Genomic DNA, 20,819 nt, shown 5'->3' with positions numbered 1-20,819 from the left:
TATAGGCAGCAACATGTTTCTATCACTACACCAACCAACTACTGTTGATAAGATGCATCTACCAATTAAAGCCTAATCCTATAACTACATTTTACTTTGAAAAGCATTACAAAGCAGAGGGTTACATTCATAACATGGCAGCGAACTTACCCGTCATGGTTAATAGATACATGAAATGAATAGAGGTATTTTTCATTTTAGATATTCAGTTTTTATTAGATGGCAAATACACAGGCATCAACGATCACTCTGCTTTCCTGGGCTCCTGCTGTCACTTGAATGGGTTGTTTCCATGGAAACGCACAACATACTGAGTGCGTGCAAAGTGACGACACCTTGACATGGCTAACAGGCTCTCTGAGGAGGAGCAGGACCTGCACCACATGAAGAGTGCAGCGGCAGAGTTCTACCGGCTCAACAGAGTCCCCCAGGAGCTAGAGAGGGCCCTGAACCAGCTCTTCATCCACAGGCCCGAAGACATTCACGGTTACCTGGTAGGCTATATCCCCGCTGAAACAGGAAGCACCACCCGAACAGCTCAACTGATGCTAATGCTAACGTTAGCTACATTCACACACAGCAACAGCCGCTTTCCTCATTTAGCTGCTACTTTGCTAACTGCTCAGACTCATGGATGTAGACTAGGTTACTCGGGGCCGCCCCTCTCGCAGAACACGTGCAGTGCGTAGGGCCTCGTATTGCTGGGGTCTTTATCTTATGCGCAAATGCGGTGCAATTATTTGCGCCAGTCCACTCCCTCCCGGGGGTTAGGAGTTTTGTGTACGGACTCCCGGGCCCTTTCTCATTTCACTAATTCCCCTCCTCGACTCCCCTCCTCGACTCCTATCCTCATGTCTTAGTCCCGCCCACAGGAGATGCGAGCGGAGGAGTCGAGGAGGGGAACCGAGGAGAGAGGAGGGGAAGCAGCAGGCGGTTAGAGAAATGAGAACTCCTCTCCTCTGAGCGGTCATTTTAAAGAGATGTCCATTAATGATGACAGGAGGCACAGCAGCCCTCTGTCCGATGGACAGAAATGTGTTCATGATGACTTATATATTTACTTTTAATTCATTCACAGTGCGGTATAATGAGACAATAACAGGCTACAGATGCGGACACATACACACACGTATATTATATTTATATTTCAGTGTTTCCCCTAGGATGGAGTCATAGCAGCGGTGCTAAGGCACGCGGGGCTAGCAAAATGTGAGCGCGGAGCGCGTGGAATTTTTTTCTGTGTGTGCGTGCGAAGTGCACCCCGCCAATATGTTTCTATAGCCGCGTTCACACCAAGTACTTTGCCGTATTTAGTGCCGGCACTCAGAGCCCCGGCACTTATGACCCCAGGGCATTTAGTACAGATCGCGTTCACACCGGAGTACTTTTCCCTGAGGGAAGATTACGCAAATGAGCCGCTGACGTCACTTCGTCTTCTTCTGCTTTGGGTTTACTGGCAGGCAGCAAACAACTTCACGGCGTATACTGCCACCCGGAGTCCCCGGCCGGAAGTCCCCGGAGTTGAGGACTGGCTTCAGTAGAAGCTGCTGGGACTCCCAGCAGCTTCTACTGAAGCCTTCCGAGTAAATCGCCAGAACGCCGACACCTCCTCATCTCCACCGCTCCCATGTTTTGTTTTGTGTTGCCATAAGTTAGTCTCTGCGTTTGTGCGCTGGGTGAATGCTAATGCTAATAATGCTAATGCGAGGATAATAAAATGGCGGCTCTACAAAACATTTCAGAGTTGTACGAGGCGTGGTTTGTAATTCGCCCAGCCAATCAGAACTGGGCCACTTTTTTCCCCCAGGAAAGTACGATCTCTCAGCAGGCACTAAAAATGGGGGTAAAAGTTCCCGAGATTAAGTGCTCTTTTTGGTGTGAACGCGACATAAGGGGTACTAACGGAACTAAACGCGAAAAGTACGGTGAAAAGTACTTGAGATGTCCCGATCCGATCACGTGATCGGGGATCGGAGCCGATCACGTGATTTCAAAAGATCGGAATCGGGAGAAAAAAATCGGGGATCGGGAATTTTTTTTTTTATTTTATTATTTTTTATAAAATATTTTTATTATTTTATTTAATGTTACAAAACAAAAATGACCATGTTCACGTCTTAAAGTCATCCTGAGGCCTTAGTTTTGGTTTAAAATTACACAACATCATGTATGTGTTGCTTCTTTTGGGCTTGTTTTCATAGACCTGGTTGCTTATTTCTCTCAAATCTGGCAACAGAGTGGGCAGGGCGCAGTGTCTAATAGTAGCAGTAAGCTAACAAGAGGCTACGTTCAGCTGGTGACTCGGGAGTCGGGACAGAGAAAATGTCAGGAGTTTGGAAGTATTATAAAATTGAAAGCGAAGGCAGTGTAACAGCCAGATGCAATGTTTGCAAGGCGGAGGTTCCGCGTGGTGGAAAGAACAGAGCTACGTTCAACACGACCAATCTAATACAAACACCAACAACAACACGACGAGTACACAGCGGCCACTCAGGTAACGGCACTGAAACAACCGAAACTTTCAGAGACTTTTAAAAGGAAAGAGAAACTGCCCCAGAACAGTGAAAAGGCCAAAAAAATAACAGCCAAGATAGCTGAATTCATCGCGTTGGATGACCAGCCGTTATATGACCAGCCGTTATATGTTACCTTTTTTTTCTCTTAATGCATTGCATAAAGATCGGATCGGGAAAAATCGGTATCGGCAGATTTTCAAAATCAAATGATCGGAATCGGATCGGGAGCAAAAAAAGGTGATCGGGACATCCCTAAAAAGTACTCCGGTGTGAACGCGGCTTATGTGTCTGCCAGCACAAGAAAGGCTCTTGAGGCTCTACACGTGTGTTTAGCTAAATCACCTTCATTGAACATAGAGTAACACAAATACTACACATCCACATAACAAACAATCAAAAATAAAATGTATGCAATTTAATTATTTTAACCTGCTTTATTTGGGGGTGGACCTAACATCCTCTAGGGGGGTCCGGGGGCATGCTCCCCCTGGAAGATTATTATTTTTTAATATTGAAGTTAAAAGCATCAATCTGGTGCACTTTGAGAGCAAAATTAAGAGATCTATGGATACATCTCTCAACACGATATGAAACTGAACTGTAAGCAGATTTTCTTTTTCTTTATGGATATTTTACAAATTACTCCCCTTTTAAACTGTATTCTTGTTTATTAATAACAACTTTTTTGTACTGTCCTATAGTATTTTATACCTGTTTTTCATCTATTGTCTTATTTTTTTATAACTATAATGATTATATAAAGGTGTGCCTTTACCTCACTGAGCTGAGGTTATCAGAGTCTTTCAGGGGCCTCATTTATAACGCCTTGCGTAGGATTCACGTGGGAAGGTTGCTTACGTAGTACAAAGCAAAAAAATAGGTACAGAAATGTTCCGACATTTTCCGATTCACAAAACATTACGTACCGGCGAGGGAAGTGTGTACGGCACTTCCTACACCTGTTTCCCTTTATAAATCACAATCGACTCGAAATGCGGCGCAGCTTTTGCAGGCTTCACGTAACGCCCATATTTGCCTATAAATAGTCAAAGAAACACCCATTCATTCATTCATTTTGACTGACTGCATGAAGAAGATCGCAGGAAATGACGACAACAGCTAAAAAAGACATCTCACACCGTGTCAGATTTGGGTTATTTTGGGGAGGTGGAGATAAATCATATTGTTTGGTGGATGCAGTTTGAACCAGAGTAGCAGCATGGAGGTCGGATCGTCACCAAAATAAATAAATAAGTGGTCCGAAAAAGGTTAATGACAAAAAAAATACACATAACCTTCCTCAGGCAGTGTGTTTGTACCGGGGACAGGAGACACCCCCTTGATGAGAAACTCTAAGAAATGATCGGGGAATCCCTCCGGAGTGGAGTCATGACGACTGGATCTGAATTATTTTGTTGTATTTGGTGGTTTGTGTTCCAGCTGTCGATCAGCAACTATATATCCATAATCCACCAGTTAAAGGAAATACAATGTGTTGTGTTATATTAGCTGTACAATTTACCACATATGGTGTTCTTAGTTTCCATACCTCCTGTGTTTTACGAGCGACTTATCAAGTCTTGGCAAACGGCATAAAACACGATTAAACATGATAGTATATAAAACCATGCTCGTATCTACAACCTATAGAAAAGCAAAACGGCATCAGTTTAGACGTTATTCTGTCCTCCTGCTTACCGCATCATTTATGAGAAAACATTTCATAACATTAACACAACATATTCGAGGTGGTTTTAAATAACATATCCGTATTTATTTATTTCTCCAAGTTATGTTTTTGTGTGCACTGAGGAGTCTCAAACAGGCGTTTTGTTTAATCATTTTAAGATTGGCTTTAATCAATGTTTGAAAATGAATTCTTCATATTTGATAAATGAGAGGTAACATTTTATTTATGGTATTATTTCCACATATTTCTCTCCATTCTTCCTTCTGCCAACGATGTCGCAGTTTCTTGTCTCTCCCGTTGTTATGCTTAGTGCGTACGCATGGGTTAGAGTTTGCGTGGAGGACAGCACATTTTCCCGTCAAGTTAGTATTTTATAAATCGCAAACATTGCGTAGAAACTGGCGTACGCCATTTTTTGAGCGTATATCCCTTTATAAATGAGGCCCCTGGAGAGAGCTCTCTAAAGCTCTCCCCCCCCCCCCCCCCCCGCGGCCGCGGCCGCTTACACAGTATATTCCAATGTTAATAAAAGCCAGTGGCGTTTTTATATGTACAAAAGTGGTGGGGCACAAAAAACTTAGATGTCTATATATAAGCTTCTGCAGTGACGTGCAGTGAGGTTCATGGCTGGTGAGGCACTGGCACTGACTCTTCAGGTTTACAAATATTATATTTTGACCTAAACCAAAATATAATATTATTTTCAAAAGCTTTTTTTGTCTGATGCTTCGATTAATTTTAAACAGACAGTTCAACAAAAGGATACCCAAAAAATGTAATTTTATCATTTAAATATTGAATTGTTCTCTCTTAGTAAGATCCCATTTTCAAAAAATTGCGGTCTTACCTTGACTTGAAGATGAAGTCCATTTGCCTATCCTTCTGGACAAAAAATTCTATAACTTTTTTGTAAAAGTCCTCCTTATCTTCTCGTAGTTTCAAAAGTCTATCATAAATCTAATCGATAGATTTATGATTCGAAAATTATAAAAGTAGGGTAGACATGTGGATGTTATCCGGCTGAACAAAACGTGCATTTATCTAACAGGTACGTTTCCCACAGATCTTATTTCGAGCTATTTTCTAAAATCCTATGGAGAAACCTCATTGCTTTTTTGCAGCTTACTTCCTGGTTTTAGGACGCGTCACTGCACCTCTCTCGTCTCCTCTTCAAGCACCACACTTTTCGCGGCACACGTACTTACAGCCAATCAGCTCTGAATGATGTGAGATGACGTATGGTGGGGATGGCAGCTCTGTGCCCCTATGGTCTTTTTTTTTTTGCCACACACATTACATTGAAAAATACTCTGAGCATGCGCAGTGTAGTTTTTACAGTCACCGTTCACTTTGACAGTGAAAGGGTGGGGCATGATCAGGTTTTGTCCCACATGGCTCAAAACGGCACTGTAGACAGTAATTAGAAGAACACAGACTAAAACAGCAATGTACAGACGAATCAGATGATTAAACATGACCTTAAAATATATTTTATATATTTTTTAATTTCTTTTTTTGCATCGCTTTGCATTTTTTGTAATCATTATGTGTAATACTTTCTGCTGACACTAGGTGGGGCTGTGCCCCACCTGCCCCTAATGACCAGTCGCCACTGATAAAAGCACACAGAAGCTGTATACGTTTTTTGCGAGTTTGATTTATTTTAAATTAATGGGCGCTGTACGCAATATAGGCGTAGTTCTGTTAGTATAATAAGATGTACTTTGTTGATCGAAAATCGGGAAATTGTGTTCTCAAGAAATTTCCAAAAAATATATTTTTTTAATTTCTAACTTTTTTTTTTTTTTGCCCCAATTTTCGGAGCCCTCGATGGGTTGATGCGCCCTTAGCATTCGCCTATACTGCCTATGCCAAGGGCCGGCCCTGGGGAGCTGTATACTTTTCAATAATCCAAACATCTTTAGAATATGATCACAACCAATAACAAATCATTTCAACTTGTTTATTCTTATCTTATGTTACCTAGTTAGCATTCTTTATTTTTCTTTATGGATATTTGACTAATCACTCCCCTTTTAAACTGTTTTTTTGTACTGTCCTATAGTACACACTGGAATGATTTCTTATTTTATTTTTTACAACTATATTAAATAGATAAAAGTGTGCTCTCTCTAGCTCTCTCGCTCTCTCTCTGTCTCGCTCGCTCACAGAAGCTGTGTGCTCCTCCGTGGCGATTTTTTTTTGGTACCTGGCTGGTGTATGGGATTAGTTTTGTATCATAAAGATAAAGCAACACTTTCTCAGAATAAAGCAAAACTATGAGTTTAAAAGAAAAAAAAACTGAGTCAAGCAAAAGAAAATAAATTTCAAAAATAAAACTCTAAATTGCAAACAAATCATTTGTGTAATCATGTAAACTATAAGTCTTTTTTCTTTGTTTTAACATAGGTTTTTGTTTGCAGTTCTTGTTTCTTCTTTCTCAATGATCAGACTTTTGCTCTCGATGCAGCTCTCTCGTTTGCGCTCCCTCATCTTTTGTTTTCGATTTTGACACAAACATCCCAGGTGGGCGGGACTTTCAGGGGTGTGTCCCCATTGGCTACTCAGTTTTCCTCTTGCAGGAAACAGTATCTGAGGGCATGTTCATTTAATAAACTATGAATGTTTTATATCCATGTAACTCATCCAACTGATCATTTTTATTTTTCATTTTAAACCCCACAATGAAACTCACTCATAAAACCTTATTATTTATCCTTTCTGCACATCCAACCCATCGATCTGATCGTGAGATGACACAGAATCGATGGGTACATACATTATCACTCTATGATACGGACTCGCAACTTTATAAACAAAAACAGACATCAAAACATGTGGCGCTAGGTAGCTAAAAACGCTAACATGGCTTACCTGTGTCGTAGTCTGGTCAAAAGTGGTCTTCAATGGCATTAAAACAATAAAAACGCTGCTGAAGTTAATCCATAGGCTAATCCAATGTGTCTGTGTCCCTTTGAAATGATTTCTGATAATCCATAAGCAATAAAACTGCTTTTTCCAGATGTCAGAGCGAGAGATAGGTTCGCTCTGATGCAAAACTGCATGCGCGAAGGCCCCACCTTTTTTTTTTTTACCGTGTGTGTGTGGGGAAATTCCCCTTCGATTCTATTGGCTCTAACGGTCAGAAAGAGATTTCATTCGTCAAAATCGACAAAGGGGGGCCAGAGATATGGAAAATCCACCCAAATGACCCCAGAAGTGGTTTCTTTTTGCTAAATCTCTCTAAAAAGGTCAGATTTCACTTGTTTTGCATCAATCTTGATACAGGGTACTTATTATATGTTGTACTTTGGATTCCTAAAGCTTTTAGTCTACTAACCCATCATCCAAGGGTAGTTTTCACTATAAGTAAAAAATAATTTTTGGACGGACACTATAATTTACAGTTTTTTACTATGTAAAATCTGAATTTTCTTTAAAATAAAAAACATCTATATTGATTCTGACTTCTCTACATCCAACTCACAGGTTTATCATCAGAGAAAAAAGATTATTAATTTAACCCTTTTAGAAGGGAAGATATGGTCATTTGTTCTGGGAATGTCATTTTCGAGCCTGAGACCTGAAAAACAGGCTCAGGGCTTAAGAGGTTAAACTCATAGTTTTGCTTTATTCTGAGAAAGTGTTGCTTTATCTTTATGATACAAAACTAATCCCATACTGGCGCCCACAGCGCTGCTGAATGTATATAGGGGAAACACTGTATTTATATAAATATATACAATTTCAGAATCAAACAAGTATGAGAGCACTCTCATAATAACGTAACACTATCAGAGACTGGATATATCCCCCCCCACTCTCTGGTCGCTACAATGAGGAAAATAAATTACGGGCCAAATGTTTTATTTACAAGTATTAAATGTAAGCATAGGACACCAAACCAACTGAGACCTGTCTGTCCGCCGCATCCACGCACACACATAGGCCTGTCGCGATAATCGATAAATTGACTTATCGTACGATAAATAAAAATGGACTCGATAACTTTTCTAAACTCGATCAATTGCCGTTTACATAAGGATGTGACCAGCATTTTAGCCAGGCGCGCTGTGGCTGCCGACCACGCGCGCTGTGAGGGGCGGGGCTGACACACAGCCAGGTCAGGAGCATAGACTGTATATATAAATGGATGTAGTGTCCGTGACGTCACCCATAGGATTCTGCAGAGTTGCCGAGAAGCCCTTAGTAGGCGGAGTCGGCTACTAACGGCTCGACAGTGACGTCAGAGTCTAACTCCCGCCTGCTCCAGCCTCCTCCAAATAAGGGCAAAGAGGCGGAGCCGAGGCGGGACCTGCTGCCTCCGAACTGGAAGTAAACAGAGCTAGCTCAGGCTAAGAAGCTAAGCTAACATGAAATACATGCATACAAAGTTACTGCGTGGCACTTTGGTTTTGATAAAACAGTGTAGTTCCCCTATATAAACGTTACATTCATAATCAAACGAGACAATCTGCAAGAGAATTAGCTATTTTTTGTTATTCTTAATGCTTGTCATCACATTAATAAAATAAAATAAGTACCGATACATAGCAGAACAATTGTGGCGATGTTCAGCTTAATAAGCCTTGTTCAACATAATTTATTTAACTAATACTACAGCGGGCTGCAGGCGAACCAAGTCCGCGTTTCGCTGCATTCCTTGATCTCCAGTTATAACGCCGGACTCCACCGCCCGGAGCTAACGGATTCGCAGGGGGCTCCGGGACGCCGGCTGGAGCTGGACGCCGGCTGGAGCTGGACGCCGGCTGGAGCTAGCCCCCTGCGGCTCCGTTAGCTCCGGCGGCCACCACTGGGATAATTGGGTCCCCTTTTAACATTTGCTCCCGTTTAGCATTATGGGCGTCATAGCCATATACTATAAAAGTCTTACCCAAGGCTGAATCATAAACTAAACTCTATATATATATATATAAAGGGTTACGTCCTTAGCTGGCTAATAAGCTACATAACAAGCACACAAACACCTGCTAACGGGGTTAACATGTATAATATAATCATTTTAGACTTCTTGGAAGTTCTGTTAGTACATTCAAGCGCACAGCACGACATTTTAATTGTCTGGTATTTGTAACAATATTCCCTAAAAGGCACAATCACCACGAACACGGCTAAAGGGTCAAGTACAGTAACTACAACTAACTAACGTTGTAGCCTAGCAGAGTGGACAAGTTGCTGTTAGCTGACAGTGAGGCACGTACCTGTCCATCAAAGTGGCCACGCCCTAATTTATGCAAAAACTTTAAGACCTAATATAAATAAAAGGGTCGCGTTAGAAAACAATTCACTCACAGATTCATAATCATGAAGGTGGAATCTAACTATATCCATAATAATATTTATTACATCCAGGGGTAGAAACATGTTTTTTTCTGCTGTAAAATTGGGCATTTTAACATGGGGGTCTATGGAAATTGCTCCTTTCTGCAGTCATCGCCTATCGGCCAATATATGAACTGCAGTTTGTGGCACTTCCGTATTGGCGTCCCGGCTCTTCCCCAGAGTTTGCCGCTTGGTCAGGAGTCAGACACTCCGCGTGCATGTGCAGCAGTGTAGCATCCAAATTAATAATATAGCGACAAGCGGGAGACAACGTGTGACTTACTCGAGGGGAATTTAAAGTTAAATGGAATTGGTTACAAAACCTAACTACACATCTCCGGTGTGGCAGTATTTTGGATTCAAGCCAAATGAATGAGGCCAACCTACGGATTTGAATGAGCCAGTATGTTGCAGTTGTTTAAAAAAGGTAGCGACAAAAGCAGGCAATACCACAAATCTTAAACTACACCTAAAACATAACCACCCCATTCCGTTTTCCCAGCTGGGAGCAAACACGGCAGCTGGAGATGGAGGGCCCCCACCTTCCCGACAGTTTGCAATCAAAGATGCATTTGCCCGACAATGCAGACATGTTGGTGTTCCTTGCTCGAAATCTTTGAAATACAGATTTGGATATGGCCTGTTGAGGCATCTGGGTCTTTGTATGGACAGTGGACTGTACACTTGACTGTTGTTTTAAGGAGGTTTTTTTTGCTTGTGAGACAATGTGTGCTCATATTTATATATATATATATAAATAGATAGATAGATAGATAGAGAGAGCTCTGTTTTCCAGCCTTAGTCTATTTAATTTATTGTTTTGGTTGTGTGTGATTTAATTAATATATTGTTTATCGCAATAATTTCCAGGAAAATGTATCGTCCAACAAAATATATTATCGTGACAGGTCTACATACACACACTGTACCACACGCACCTACACACTGTACCACACACACCTACAGCTCCTAAAGCATATCATATAGGCCTATATCAGGATACAGCCATTGTGTATTTTATTATGTGAAGCACTAAATGGTTTTAGACAAATATCGACTCTTTGTTTGTAGAGATATCTACTAAACTAAAGCATACAAATAAAGAGAGTAATGTAGGCCTGTTATACTGAGTGATATATATTATAGACACTGATCTGCTTTCTGCACGGACCTCACAGCTGTTCTCACTGTAAACATCACGTCGCGATGAAAGCAGTTAATACAATAATATCCAGGGGATGCATGCAGAGCTGTCATTGGCTGAGATAAGTCCGGCCGTGCGTCACGACTCTTTTAACTGCACTGTTGCCGGAAATACATCCGCGGAGGATCCGGGATGGGCCCCGGTCTCATGACAACATTTCGCTTAGTGCCCCAATTTGGCCAGTGGCTGCCCTGAGGTAACTGCACTAGCTAACGATGTTTATGCTGTTTCATGCTGACGAGTCCTACCTGAACAAGCACAGGTGTGACTAATGACACTGATGGAGTTACAGTCGACTGGTGGGGCCATGCTGGTGCCAGTTATTTGACTAGAGGGGCAGATTTAATTCGAGACAACATTTTTTGTTAATGTTAATAACAATTTACAAAACACAACACATAAGCACAACATTGGCTCAAGTAACAGCTCAATATTAACTGCAAAACCACTACAAAGGGTATTAACATAGACTCCTATTTCCGATGTGGCCACAGCTCAGTCCAGTGTTGCAGGGGCACAAGCCAAAAATGTCAGGCATTAATACATTTGACATTAAAACTCATTCCTGATAGCAGTCTCTTTGCGTTCCTTGGACAATGATTCCTAATGTGAACTTCATGCTGCTTCATTACCTTTCTACCTTGTTGTATGGGTAGCAAGATGCTGGATCTAAAACCAATCAAAGAACATGCCAAGGTGGGGAGGGGAAGACGGAGGTGTTAGGGGTAAACATGATAAAATAAATATTGAATCAGCTGGTGTAGTGCTAGGTTACATTAAAAACCTACACACATATCATCCTTCAGAGCAAATTGGTTAGAAGAAACTGTTCTTCAATCGCCCCAAAGTTTATGTCATGAGATTTTCAGGTCTTGACAACATTTTGAATTGAGTCAAAAAGCTGTATGACTTTATGAAAAATACCTTTTAACATCACACATGAAGTGTTGGCATTTCCTGTTGATTCTTTCACATTATTAGCTTGATAACAACATTGAAAAATAAATTACTTTTATAATGAATTTGACCTCCTATCAAAGATTCCTTTATTTGTGACTTTGTCAAACTATGTTTTAATTTGTTGCAGAACCCATGCAGAAAATGGTTTTGAGTGTGGTTTTCTACAAACAGTATATTTTGTTGTTATTGTTTAATGTTCATGTTATTTTAAATATTAATACTTTGAATTTAGTCATTTTCTAATTTCGTATACCATTAACTGTCACTTTAGGCAGACTACTTTAAAAAGCTGTGTGCAGCACCGAGGATCAGCCGGCTGAGGGGAAAGGAGGTTTATGATGCAAGAGGACAACTCTCCATTGAGGCAGAGGTCTTCTGCATTGTCTGCAACAAAGAAAAGGTAAAACTACATTTGGCCTTTAATTATATAATCAGCACCAGCTATATATTATTTCCTCACATCAGATGTTAAAATATAACTTCCTGCTTGGACTGTGGCGGCCACTGATATTGCAGATTTACATATTCAGTTCAGTGAATGCATCGAGCGTAAAGATTGAACAAATAAAGGTTTAACAAAGGAGATGTGATTCATTAGTGGTGTGCCGATGGTTTGAAGTGACAGTGAGGGGCCTCTCAAACATGCAGAAGGCTCCGATGTGAAGAGGCAGCTGGAGGCAAGAAGCGAGCAAAGACGATACCAATCAGAAAACCGACCCTGACCTTTGACCCTTGCCATTTCAGTTTTTACTGTATCACAAAAGCCAGAAAGATGAGATGTGACACGATGAACCGAGGTCAAGCTGAGGACACACAACCAGGGGATGCATCAAAGATTTTACTCAACAATATTACTGAGTGCTATCACACCATTGTCAGAAGGAGGGGCCAGTTCCTCAGTGCAATGATACATTATGATAATTATAATAACTAAGTCAAGTCTTTTCCTTGTAACTTTACTTACATAGCCTAATGCTACAAATCACAATTTTGCCTTAAGGGGGTTTACCATTTGCAAAGCATAGGACACCATCTGTCCAAAGACACTGTTCGTAAATCCTATGTGATAATCTATTCAAATACCTAAGATTTATAACAACATAAAAACACAAAACTATTTAAGAGAAAGCTATTCTAAAATAATGTTGTCAAAGGTGAGGTTCATGTAAAAAATGTGCCTGTATTCAGTGGTAGATTATACAGGTGTTTGCCTGCAAAGCCCACCCCCACACACTACTATTACCACTGCTAGACTACCAGAGGATTTCAGGCTGAATTCGGGCTCATATGTTGTTAACAGGAAATCCTATGTATACCTAAAGGTAATCATCAAAACCTTAACACCTAGTGTAAGCCATACAGGAAACTAATGTAGGGCTTTTATTTCATTGGCGTAATAAGTATTTTTTCTATTGAATCTTGTGAGTAGGAAATAAATTGCTGAGCCACTAGAAGCTTGGAAGTTTTGTATTGATAGCTGCAGAAATGTGAGGTATAGATGTAAATCACATGAAGATCAAATTAGGCTTTTGTCAATGATTATAATTTTCAATTAAGCTTTATTTTGGAAGACCTGAGTGTCAGGAAAGTAAATATAAAAATGAGTTCACTCATTTCGGAGGCCAATCCAGCGCAACCCAAACACATCCACAATCTTTTCTCTCCATTTAAGCTGACTTAATAAACGTTTGTTTTTATTAAGATACACAGCTGTGCTCCAGGGTCATGATGATGGGGGGGGGGGGGGGGGCTATTGTCAGTCTGCACCATTAGCACTAATGTGTAACCACAGCAAAAAGCAGTGCAAGTGGTCTGTGAAAACAAGGGTGTGCTGGGAAGAGGATGTTGCGGGAGACGAGAGATGAGAAGGCGATGCAAGATATTAACCCATATTCACCCCCCCCCCCCCATCCATGTCATCAATATCAAGTGTGACATGTTTGTTAAAAGTAGCTTTTTGTTTTTAAAGAACTTTGTCCTTGTTGGTGTTCAGAGCATGTCCTCAGCTGCTGTCTCCAGCCTCTCTGGGCCCAAGGAGGCTCTCCTGGACCAGCAGAGGGCTGCTGACGTGAGGACTGCTGCTCAGTGGATCAATGAGCCTCTGAGCACCATGCTGAAGGGCACGAACCCCTGCGAGCAGTCCGAGGTGGACCACATACTCAGGTAGTGTTCAGGTGGTTTTTCTATTTTACCGTGGTGGGTTTGCTCTTTTGTGGGGATATCGTCATCTGTTTCCACGTATTCCACTGATCTAATAAAGATGTGTGCAGTTATTTGTATGTACATTTTATATTTGTCCACGTTTTGTTTTGTTGTCGTTTTGAAAACCCTGCTTTCAAAAGTAGCTATCCTTGAATAATTCATTTTGATTTTTCTTTTTGTTAAATGCTGCTGACAAATATTGGTACTAAGAAACATTCTGGGAGAAACCAAATACTTTGCCATTTGAAAAGTTCCAATTTCACACTCATTGGATGTGTCCCTGGTTCTCAGAGGGAGCGTTGCAGTTCTGGTTCCTGGACTCCAGGATGAAACATTCCTGAGCCCGGTGGTCATGTCACTAAGTAGCTTATTTAAGAAGCTTAACCAGTGGTTTATAACTTTACAGAAGAAATGTTGGAATTCCAAAATGTATTAACTTAAATAACTGACAAAGGGGGACCCTTCGGGGTTGCGCTAGGAACTTGTTTGCCTATTGTCACAGCCCATCATATCATATTGATGCACTGAGCTTTTCCTATTGGTTGCTTTTGCATTATGTCTCCTGACCCATAGAAAAGCTTAATGAGTGCTATGGATCATTATGGGGTGGGGGTTGATGTGAACAATGCTTAATTGAAATTGCACTGCCTATCTTGATTCAAATTTGAAACATTAAGCAGTGGAAGTTGTTCAGACATAACAACCAGAGTTTCCAGCTGATCTCCCGTCAGATTAGACTTCACTCGCATTTATGTCCATATCAATCAGATCTAGCTAGTTCTAGCTAATGATATGACTACCTGCTTATCAAGACACCTAAACAATAAGCGTCGCTATGCAACCGGGTGAGGCCGCAAAGTATAGCATTTATGCATTTGTTTACATGCCCACCGGAACCCCGAGGCATTACCAACAGATCAACGCACAATCAACCCATACAGGCAAGGCAAGGCAAGGCAAGTTTATTTATAAAGCACCTTTCAACACAAGGCAATTCAAAGTGCTTTACAAAAAATGAAAGACATTAATAAAATGGCATTTAAAATCAGTCATTAAAAAGCAAAGATAATAAAATAAACATTAAAAGAAAAAATACATGGATAAAAGTTACAGTGCAGTTTAAGATGTGAATAGTTCAATTAAAAGCAGCGGCAAAAAGAAAAGTCTTTAGCCTGGATTTAAAAGTAGTAAGAGTTGCAGCAGACCTGCAGGTTTCTGGGAGTTTGTTCCAGATATTTGGAGCATAATAACTGAACGCTGCTTTTAATACAGGACATCTCTTTCTCCACATTAAGTGTTAGACATTAGAATTGACTATTCTTGTCTGTCATATACTCTTCTTGTCTGTCACAGAAGTGGCGCAACTGATGCGGTATTGTGCTAAGTGGAAATTATTTTGACCGGAGAAATTTAGATTTGCCGGTCTTCAGCATATTCTACCGGTCAAAGTCTGGTAATTACCGGCTAACGGAAACTCTGATAACAACTTATATCTATTTGGTTGTCTTGCTTTATTTTGTACAGATTGATAAAGTACTTTATTAATCTATTTTGCAAGAGAGACCTGAGAACAGCAGGTGAAATAGAATAGTGTTTTTTCCACTGAGGCAATAAGAGATTCTAGACTAGTACTGACCCATTGCCCAGGTATTTATAGGAAAAGGACTATAGAAATGAGCATCATACTGGATGTGTGTATGGCAGAAGGATGTTAGATAAACCTAGACACCATCTTGCTATGGGAACACACAGCCATGACATCAAATCGGGGCAGTGGCGTAAATTGGGAGGGGGGGAGGGTTGCTGCTTCTAGTTGACTTGTATTATGTGCATTTTGCCCCGTTATCTTTGTTAAAGATCAGAGCGTGTTGTTTTTCTGACCTTAAACTTGTTTTGCAGCAACTTCTTTATGGCCCGCTACCTGGAAGACAAAGACATCCAGAACAAGGAGAAGGAGGAGCTTGGTTCCCCCTCGGAGCCTGAGGTGGTGCCGTCTTCTCCACTCCCCGCACCGAGCAAAGACAAGAAGAGTGTTGATAAAGGTAGAGTAGAGACTGGACATGCTAATTATTTCGTATCAAAATCAAATGAGCAGCGCAGCCAGATACTGAACCAGAACACGTTTGTGTGCTGGTTTTTCTACTGGTTTTTCCATTTAATGCTATGCTGTTATGGACTTTTATTACATTAGAAATCAGTTACATCTTCGGTTTGTACAACATGACTCTCCTACCCTTACAAATAAAAATCATTCAAAGCCTTAAAGGTCCCGTGTCATGCTTTTCTGGTTATTACCCGTCCCCTTGTGTGTTATGTTGCTTTTTATGCATGTAACCGGTCTGCAGAGTCACAAACCCTCAAAGTACACCCTGTAGCGAGTACAACTCTAACACAGAAAAGACCTGTCTATGCTGCCCCAGAACGCCTCGTTAGAGATTTCTCTTTTTCTTCCTGGGTACAGTGACGTATAACGGCTCCGCGGTTACGTTACGTCCGCTGAGCCGTTACGTTAAGTCTGCACACACTCAATCTTTTCTCAGCTGCAGCTCCACCGATTTCTCAGTCTGAGACGGCGGGACGCGGCGAGGCTATGAGTCTGTGTGTGAGCACACACACAGACTCCCAGCCAGGCTGCGGGTGTGTGTGTGTGCTCGGGCTGGTTTCGGGCTGGGTTTCACTGTGTCTCACTGTGTCTCACTGTCTCGCAGACGGCCACTGGGCTCATAGGAGGGGGGGGCAGGAGCTCCAACAAGCCGTTTAGGACAGAGAGTGAATACACATACTTTACAGAGATGCTGTATGAGAAACCAATGTGAGTTTGGAAAATTGCACAATATAAATCTATTAGACTCAACAGACCTCAACAATGGAATTATGATCAGTAGAAATGGCCATGACATGGGACCTTTAATACAAGTATTATCTGTATCGGTACCATTAAAGGTACAATGTTTAAAATAAGCTTTTTTCTTTTCTTTTAAACATAAAACAATACATATCAAACATGTGAACAGGTTACAGTGTTTGACATATTGTCAAAAGTCTGACCTCAGACCAGAGTGGGGGGTCAATAATACAGTCAAGGTCCGTGTCTGTTTTAGAGTTTATTTATAAAAGTGGCGGAGCCGAGAAAACTCTTCCTCCCAGCCGTCAGGAGGATATTTACCTGCTCTTCCAGTTCTCTGCAGCCTCGGGAAAGTCGTATCCCAGAGGACTGCAGACTTCCTGTTGCAGATCAACAACCCCACACAAGGATTAATAGATAGCATTGGGCAGGCTGTTCGATTAAAAAAATAGTTTGATCACATTTTGTGTATTCTTGCCCACTGATTGACTTACAGGCAGGCATACAGGTATTACACAGGAGTAAAACAAACACTGTAAATGTATCAACACTAGGAGCGAGAGAGAGAGAGAGATATATCTTCTCCACCAGTCCTTGATATTTCAACCAAGACCAGGTTGCAAATGAAATGTGCATTGTGTGCTTTAGATTCTTGACCTCACCTTTTTTTAACCTGAAATTGGTTAAAAGAATGGCTAAACATTTTAGTCTAAAAATACCTGGATCTTGCCGGCTATCTTACGTATCTAGAGTACGTTTTTCTAAAACTCTGCCATCAGTGATACTTCTTATAAATATAGTGGATGGATTTTGAAATGTGATGATGTGGGAGCAAAACAAACTGACACCTTAACCACCTTGTCTAATTGATTTAGCTCATTTCTGTTGCTCTATACCGTACATCACCTGCAAGCCTAAAATCAGACTGAGATCAGACTGCTGTTGTTTGTTTCCTTCTTTAAAACTTGTTTTGCTTATATCACAGGCAAGAAGAGTACCACTGCAGAGAAGCAATTCCCTCCAGCAGAGCCACCAGAAGCAGTTTTGCCTGGGAGCCTAGCCATCGGCTCAGTGTCTCTGGCTGTGGCCCAAACTGGAGCAAAAATCCAGGGCGTCCCTCTTTACAGATACATAGCAGCTCTTAAGAACAGAGAGGTTAGACCACACAAGCACACACGTACAGTGTATATTCACTAACACTCCACTGGGAGAAAAGTGTAATGATGTCTTTAACAACTACTCAGGATCCCACACCGTTTCACATCCCAGTGCCTTTAATAACTCTGCTGAGCTGTGGGAAAACTTCTACTGGGAAACTGAGTTTACTGGAGGAGGTCATCCTGATCCCCCAAGCTGGACAACGAGTCAAACAAGTAACTTTCAAACACCTGAAGTTACATGTTATACCTGTTAGTAGTAGGTAACCTGGTACTGTATACAATTATAGTGCTCTTTGTGCAATTTATTTTGCTTCCTTTGTTCATGCTACAATGTGTTATATTATTGGAACGACACCTTAGTTCTTCTATATTCAGTTTTCACTGCATTGTGAACTTGTTCCACAGATCATCACAAAGACCCTTGAGTTACAGAAGGAGATGATGAGAATAATGAACACTTCAACAAAGCATGGGGTGAGGGGAACGTGTTTTGTCCTGTCGTACTGTAAGAATAGAAGTGAGTTAACATGGGCTTTATGAGAGCACACAATGTACACGAGGCAGAGTTCAAGGCCTTTTAATGAGCGTTTCTTAACGTTACGTAAATAAAAGATTATTTTCCATTGTCCTTGCTCACCTTCAAATTAACTCATGTGTGCAGGCCTGGAACTCTTTCAGAATGCTAAGCATTCAATATTCAACCTTTTCTGTCATGCAGCATTTGTACCGCATACACAATTATCTCCGGCATTGTTCAATGACCCGTAGTCTTAACAATCATAATGTGAACAGTGAAGAGGGGCAGTCTTCCAACACATATAACCTTGCAATGACAACTGTTTCATTCAAATATATGAATAAACACTATTCTACTGTGATTCACATGCAGCTGAGCATAATGCATACATGGTGTTGACGAGGTGAACTGTGTGTTTGCTCCGAGGCTCAGGCAGTGCTGTGTGACAGTGGAGTGCTGGCTGTGAGCTACGAGCGGCCCGAGCAGCCTCTGGATCTGATCACTGAAGCCTGCTCCAACTCTGGTCTGGCCCTGGGAACAGAGGTCCAGTTAGCTCTGAACTGTGCTGCGCCGGAGCTCATGGACTATGTAAGTGAACCTGCTGCTGGCTCTCTGTTGCCCCTTTCACACCAACGCGGTTCCAGGGCCGGTTCGGAGCTAGAGCCTGAAAAGCACCGTTTTTTCCTGTTCACACCGCAGCGGAGCCGTATTATAGCAGCTATCGGATGGAATCAATACATGGGCTGCACAGGTTGTCATGACTCATGTCCGACTATCACATAGAATCATAATGAAAAATACGCCGGTAAAATGTGCCAGCTTATGCCACAATAGGATAGCAACAAGTAGTCAAGATAGTCAGTTTAGCTTCGGTTGCTATGCTAACATCACCCATTTTATACCAGAGAAACTTTCATAACAGCGTTGTGATGCCAAACTGCAGCGGTCGGTAAATGCCGCTGAAACACATTAATAAACAATGAACCACAGCACTCTGGAGAAAAGTACAAGTGTTGAGAAGTAGTTATTTAATTCGTATGATTAAAAGCAACACGATCATCGACCCTACGCCGTTGGGGAGAAAATCAGCGACGTAAACGGTGACGTCATGACGCAGCACCAGTCGGGCTCTGGGCGGTGTGAACAAAACGGGGGCTGAAATTAAAAACCGGTTCCGAAACAGAAAAGCTCGAACGGGAACCGTGTTGGTGTGAAAGGGGCATGTGAGACAACGTGGCCACGTCCTTATATGTGTACTCAGCTCACATGCTAATACTCAGGCTGGGGCGGTAATGGCATAATGTACTCGGGTTACATAAACAGGTAACTATATTCCCTTGCAGTTACATAAAAAAATATGTAATCAGATTACTCTTACTTTTTGATATTGAGGTAATCCAAAAGAAACGAGAAGTAATCAGATTACATAACTCTTTATTTTGATACTCAGACTAGGTTACTGGTTACATATTTTTTACAGGTAACTAGTCTTTGTAGCAGATTACATTTTCAAAGTAACCCTCCCAACCCTGCAATACTGTTAAAGCACCACTGACAGAGACATCCTGCAGCTGTTTGTCCTCCTCTCCTCAGACTAAAGGGAAGTATGAAATTGCAACAGGAGTTTTGAAGACTCCGGATGAATTAGTTGACATGTACCAAACCCTCGTCAGCAAATACCCAGCCGTGGTGGCCCTCATCGATCCGCTCAGACGAGAAGTAAGTCTTAAACATTATCATTTCCGAGTTGATGTGTATGTACAATTCTGTTTATAATTTACAGACTCTGTGTGTGTGTGTGTGTGTGTGTGTGTGTGTGTGTGTGGTGTGTGTGTGTGTGTGTGTGTGTGTGTGTGTGTGTGGTGTGTGTGTGTGTGTAGTGTGTGTGTGTGTGTGTGTGTGTGTGTGTGTGTGTGTAGTGTGTGTGTGTGTGTGTGTGTGTGTGTGTGTGTGTGTGTGTGTGTGTGTGTGTGTGTGTGGTGTGTGTGTGTGTGTGTGTGTGTGTGTGTGTGTGTGTGTGTGTGTGTGTGTGTGTGTGTGTGGTGTGTGTGTGTTGTGTGTGTGTGTGTGTGTGTGTGTGTGTGTGTGTGTGTGTGTGTGTAGGACCAGAGAGCAGTGGGAGAAGCTGAGCAATGTGATTGGAGACTCATGTTTGCTGCTCTCTGACATCACCGACAAGGCAAAGGCCCCGCCCCTTCCTGGAGTCAGAGGTCACATCTTAAAGCACACTCAGGAGACAACAGTCAGTGACTTGATCTGCATCGCATCAGAGGCACACAGCGTAACACGTCCACTGAGGGGGTGGCGGGGGGGGGGGGGTGGGGGCTATTAAATGTGGCCAGGACAGGCCAGATTCCAGCGGTGGTTTCGTATATTAAAGTA

The 20,819-nt window shown here is 41.7% G+C and overlaps 1 protein-coding gene across 1 annotated transcript in view; it reads left to right on the top strand.

The window, feature by feature from the left end:
* The first annotated feature begins 262 nt into the window (after positions 1 to 262).
* Positions 263 to 20,819, top strand: part of eno4 (enolase 4) — a 28,147-nt gene continuing 7,590 nt past the window's right edge. Inside the window, exons 1-10 of the mRNA XM_034142150.1 lie at positions 263 to 494; positions 11,985 to 12,113; positions 13,707 to 13,876; positions 15,815 to 15,957; positions 17,746 to 17,915; positions 18,005 to 18,133; positions 18,326 to 18,394; positions 18,864 to 19,025; positions 20,031 to 20,191; positions 20,547 to 20,709. Of these exons, the coding sequence (XP_033998041.1) occupies positions 342 to 494; positions 11,985 to 12,113; positions 13,707 to 13,876; positions 15,815 to 15,957; positions 17,746 to 17,915; positions 18,005 to 18,133; positions 18,326 to 18,394; positions 18,864 to 19,025; positions 20,031 to 20,191; positions 20,547 to 20,709 (1,449 nt within the window). The 5' untranslated portion in view covers positions 263 to 341. The remainder of the gene's footprint in view (positions 495 to 11,984; positions 12,114 to 13,706; positions 13,877 to 15,814; positions 15,958 to 17,745; positions 17,916 to 18,004; positions 18,134 to 18,325; positions 18,395 to 18,863; positions 19,026 to 20,030; positions 20,192 to 20,546; positions 20,710 to 20,819) is intronic.

Source organism: Trematomus bernacchii, unplaced genomic scaffold, assembly GCF_902827165.1.
Source record: "Trematomus bernacchii unplaced genomic scaffold, fTreBer1.1, whole genome shotgun sequence".
NCBI lineage: Eukaryota > Metazoa > Chordata > Actinopteri > Perciformes > Nototheniidae > Trematomus > Trematomus bernacchii.
Note: the sequence above shows the minus strand (reverse complement) of the source record. Positions and strands in the feature narration are given on the sequence as shown.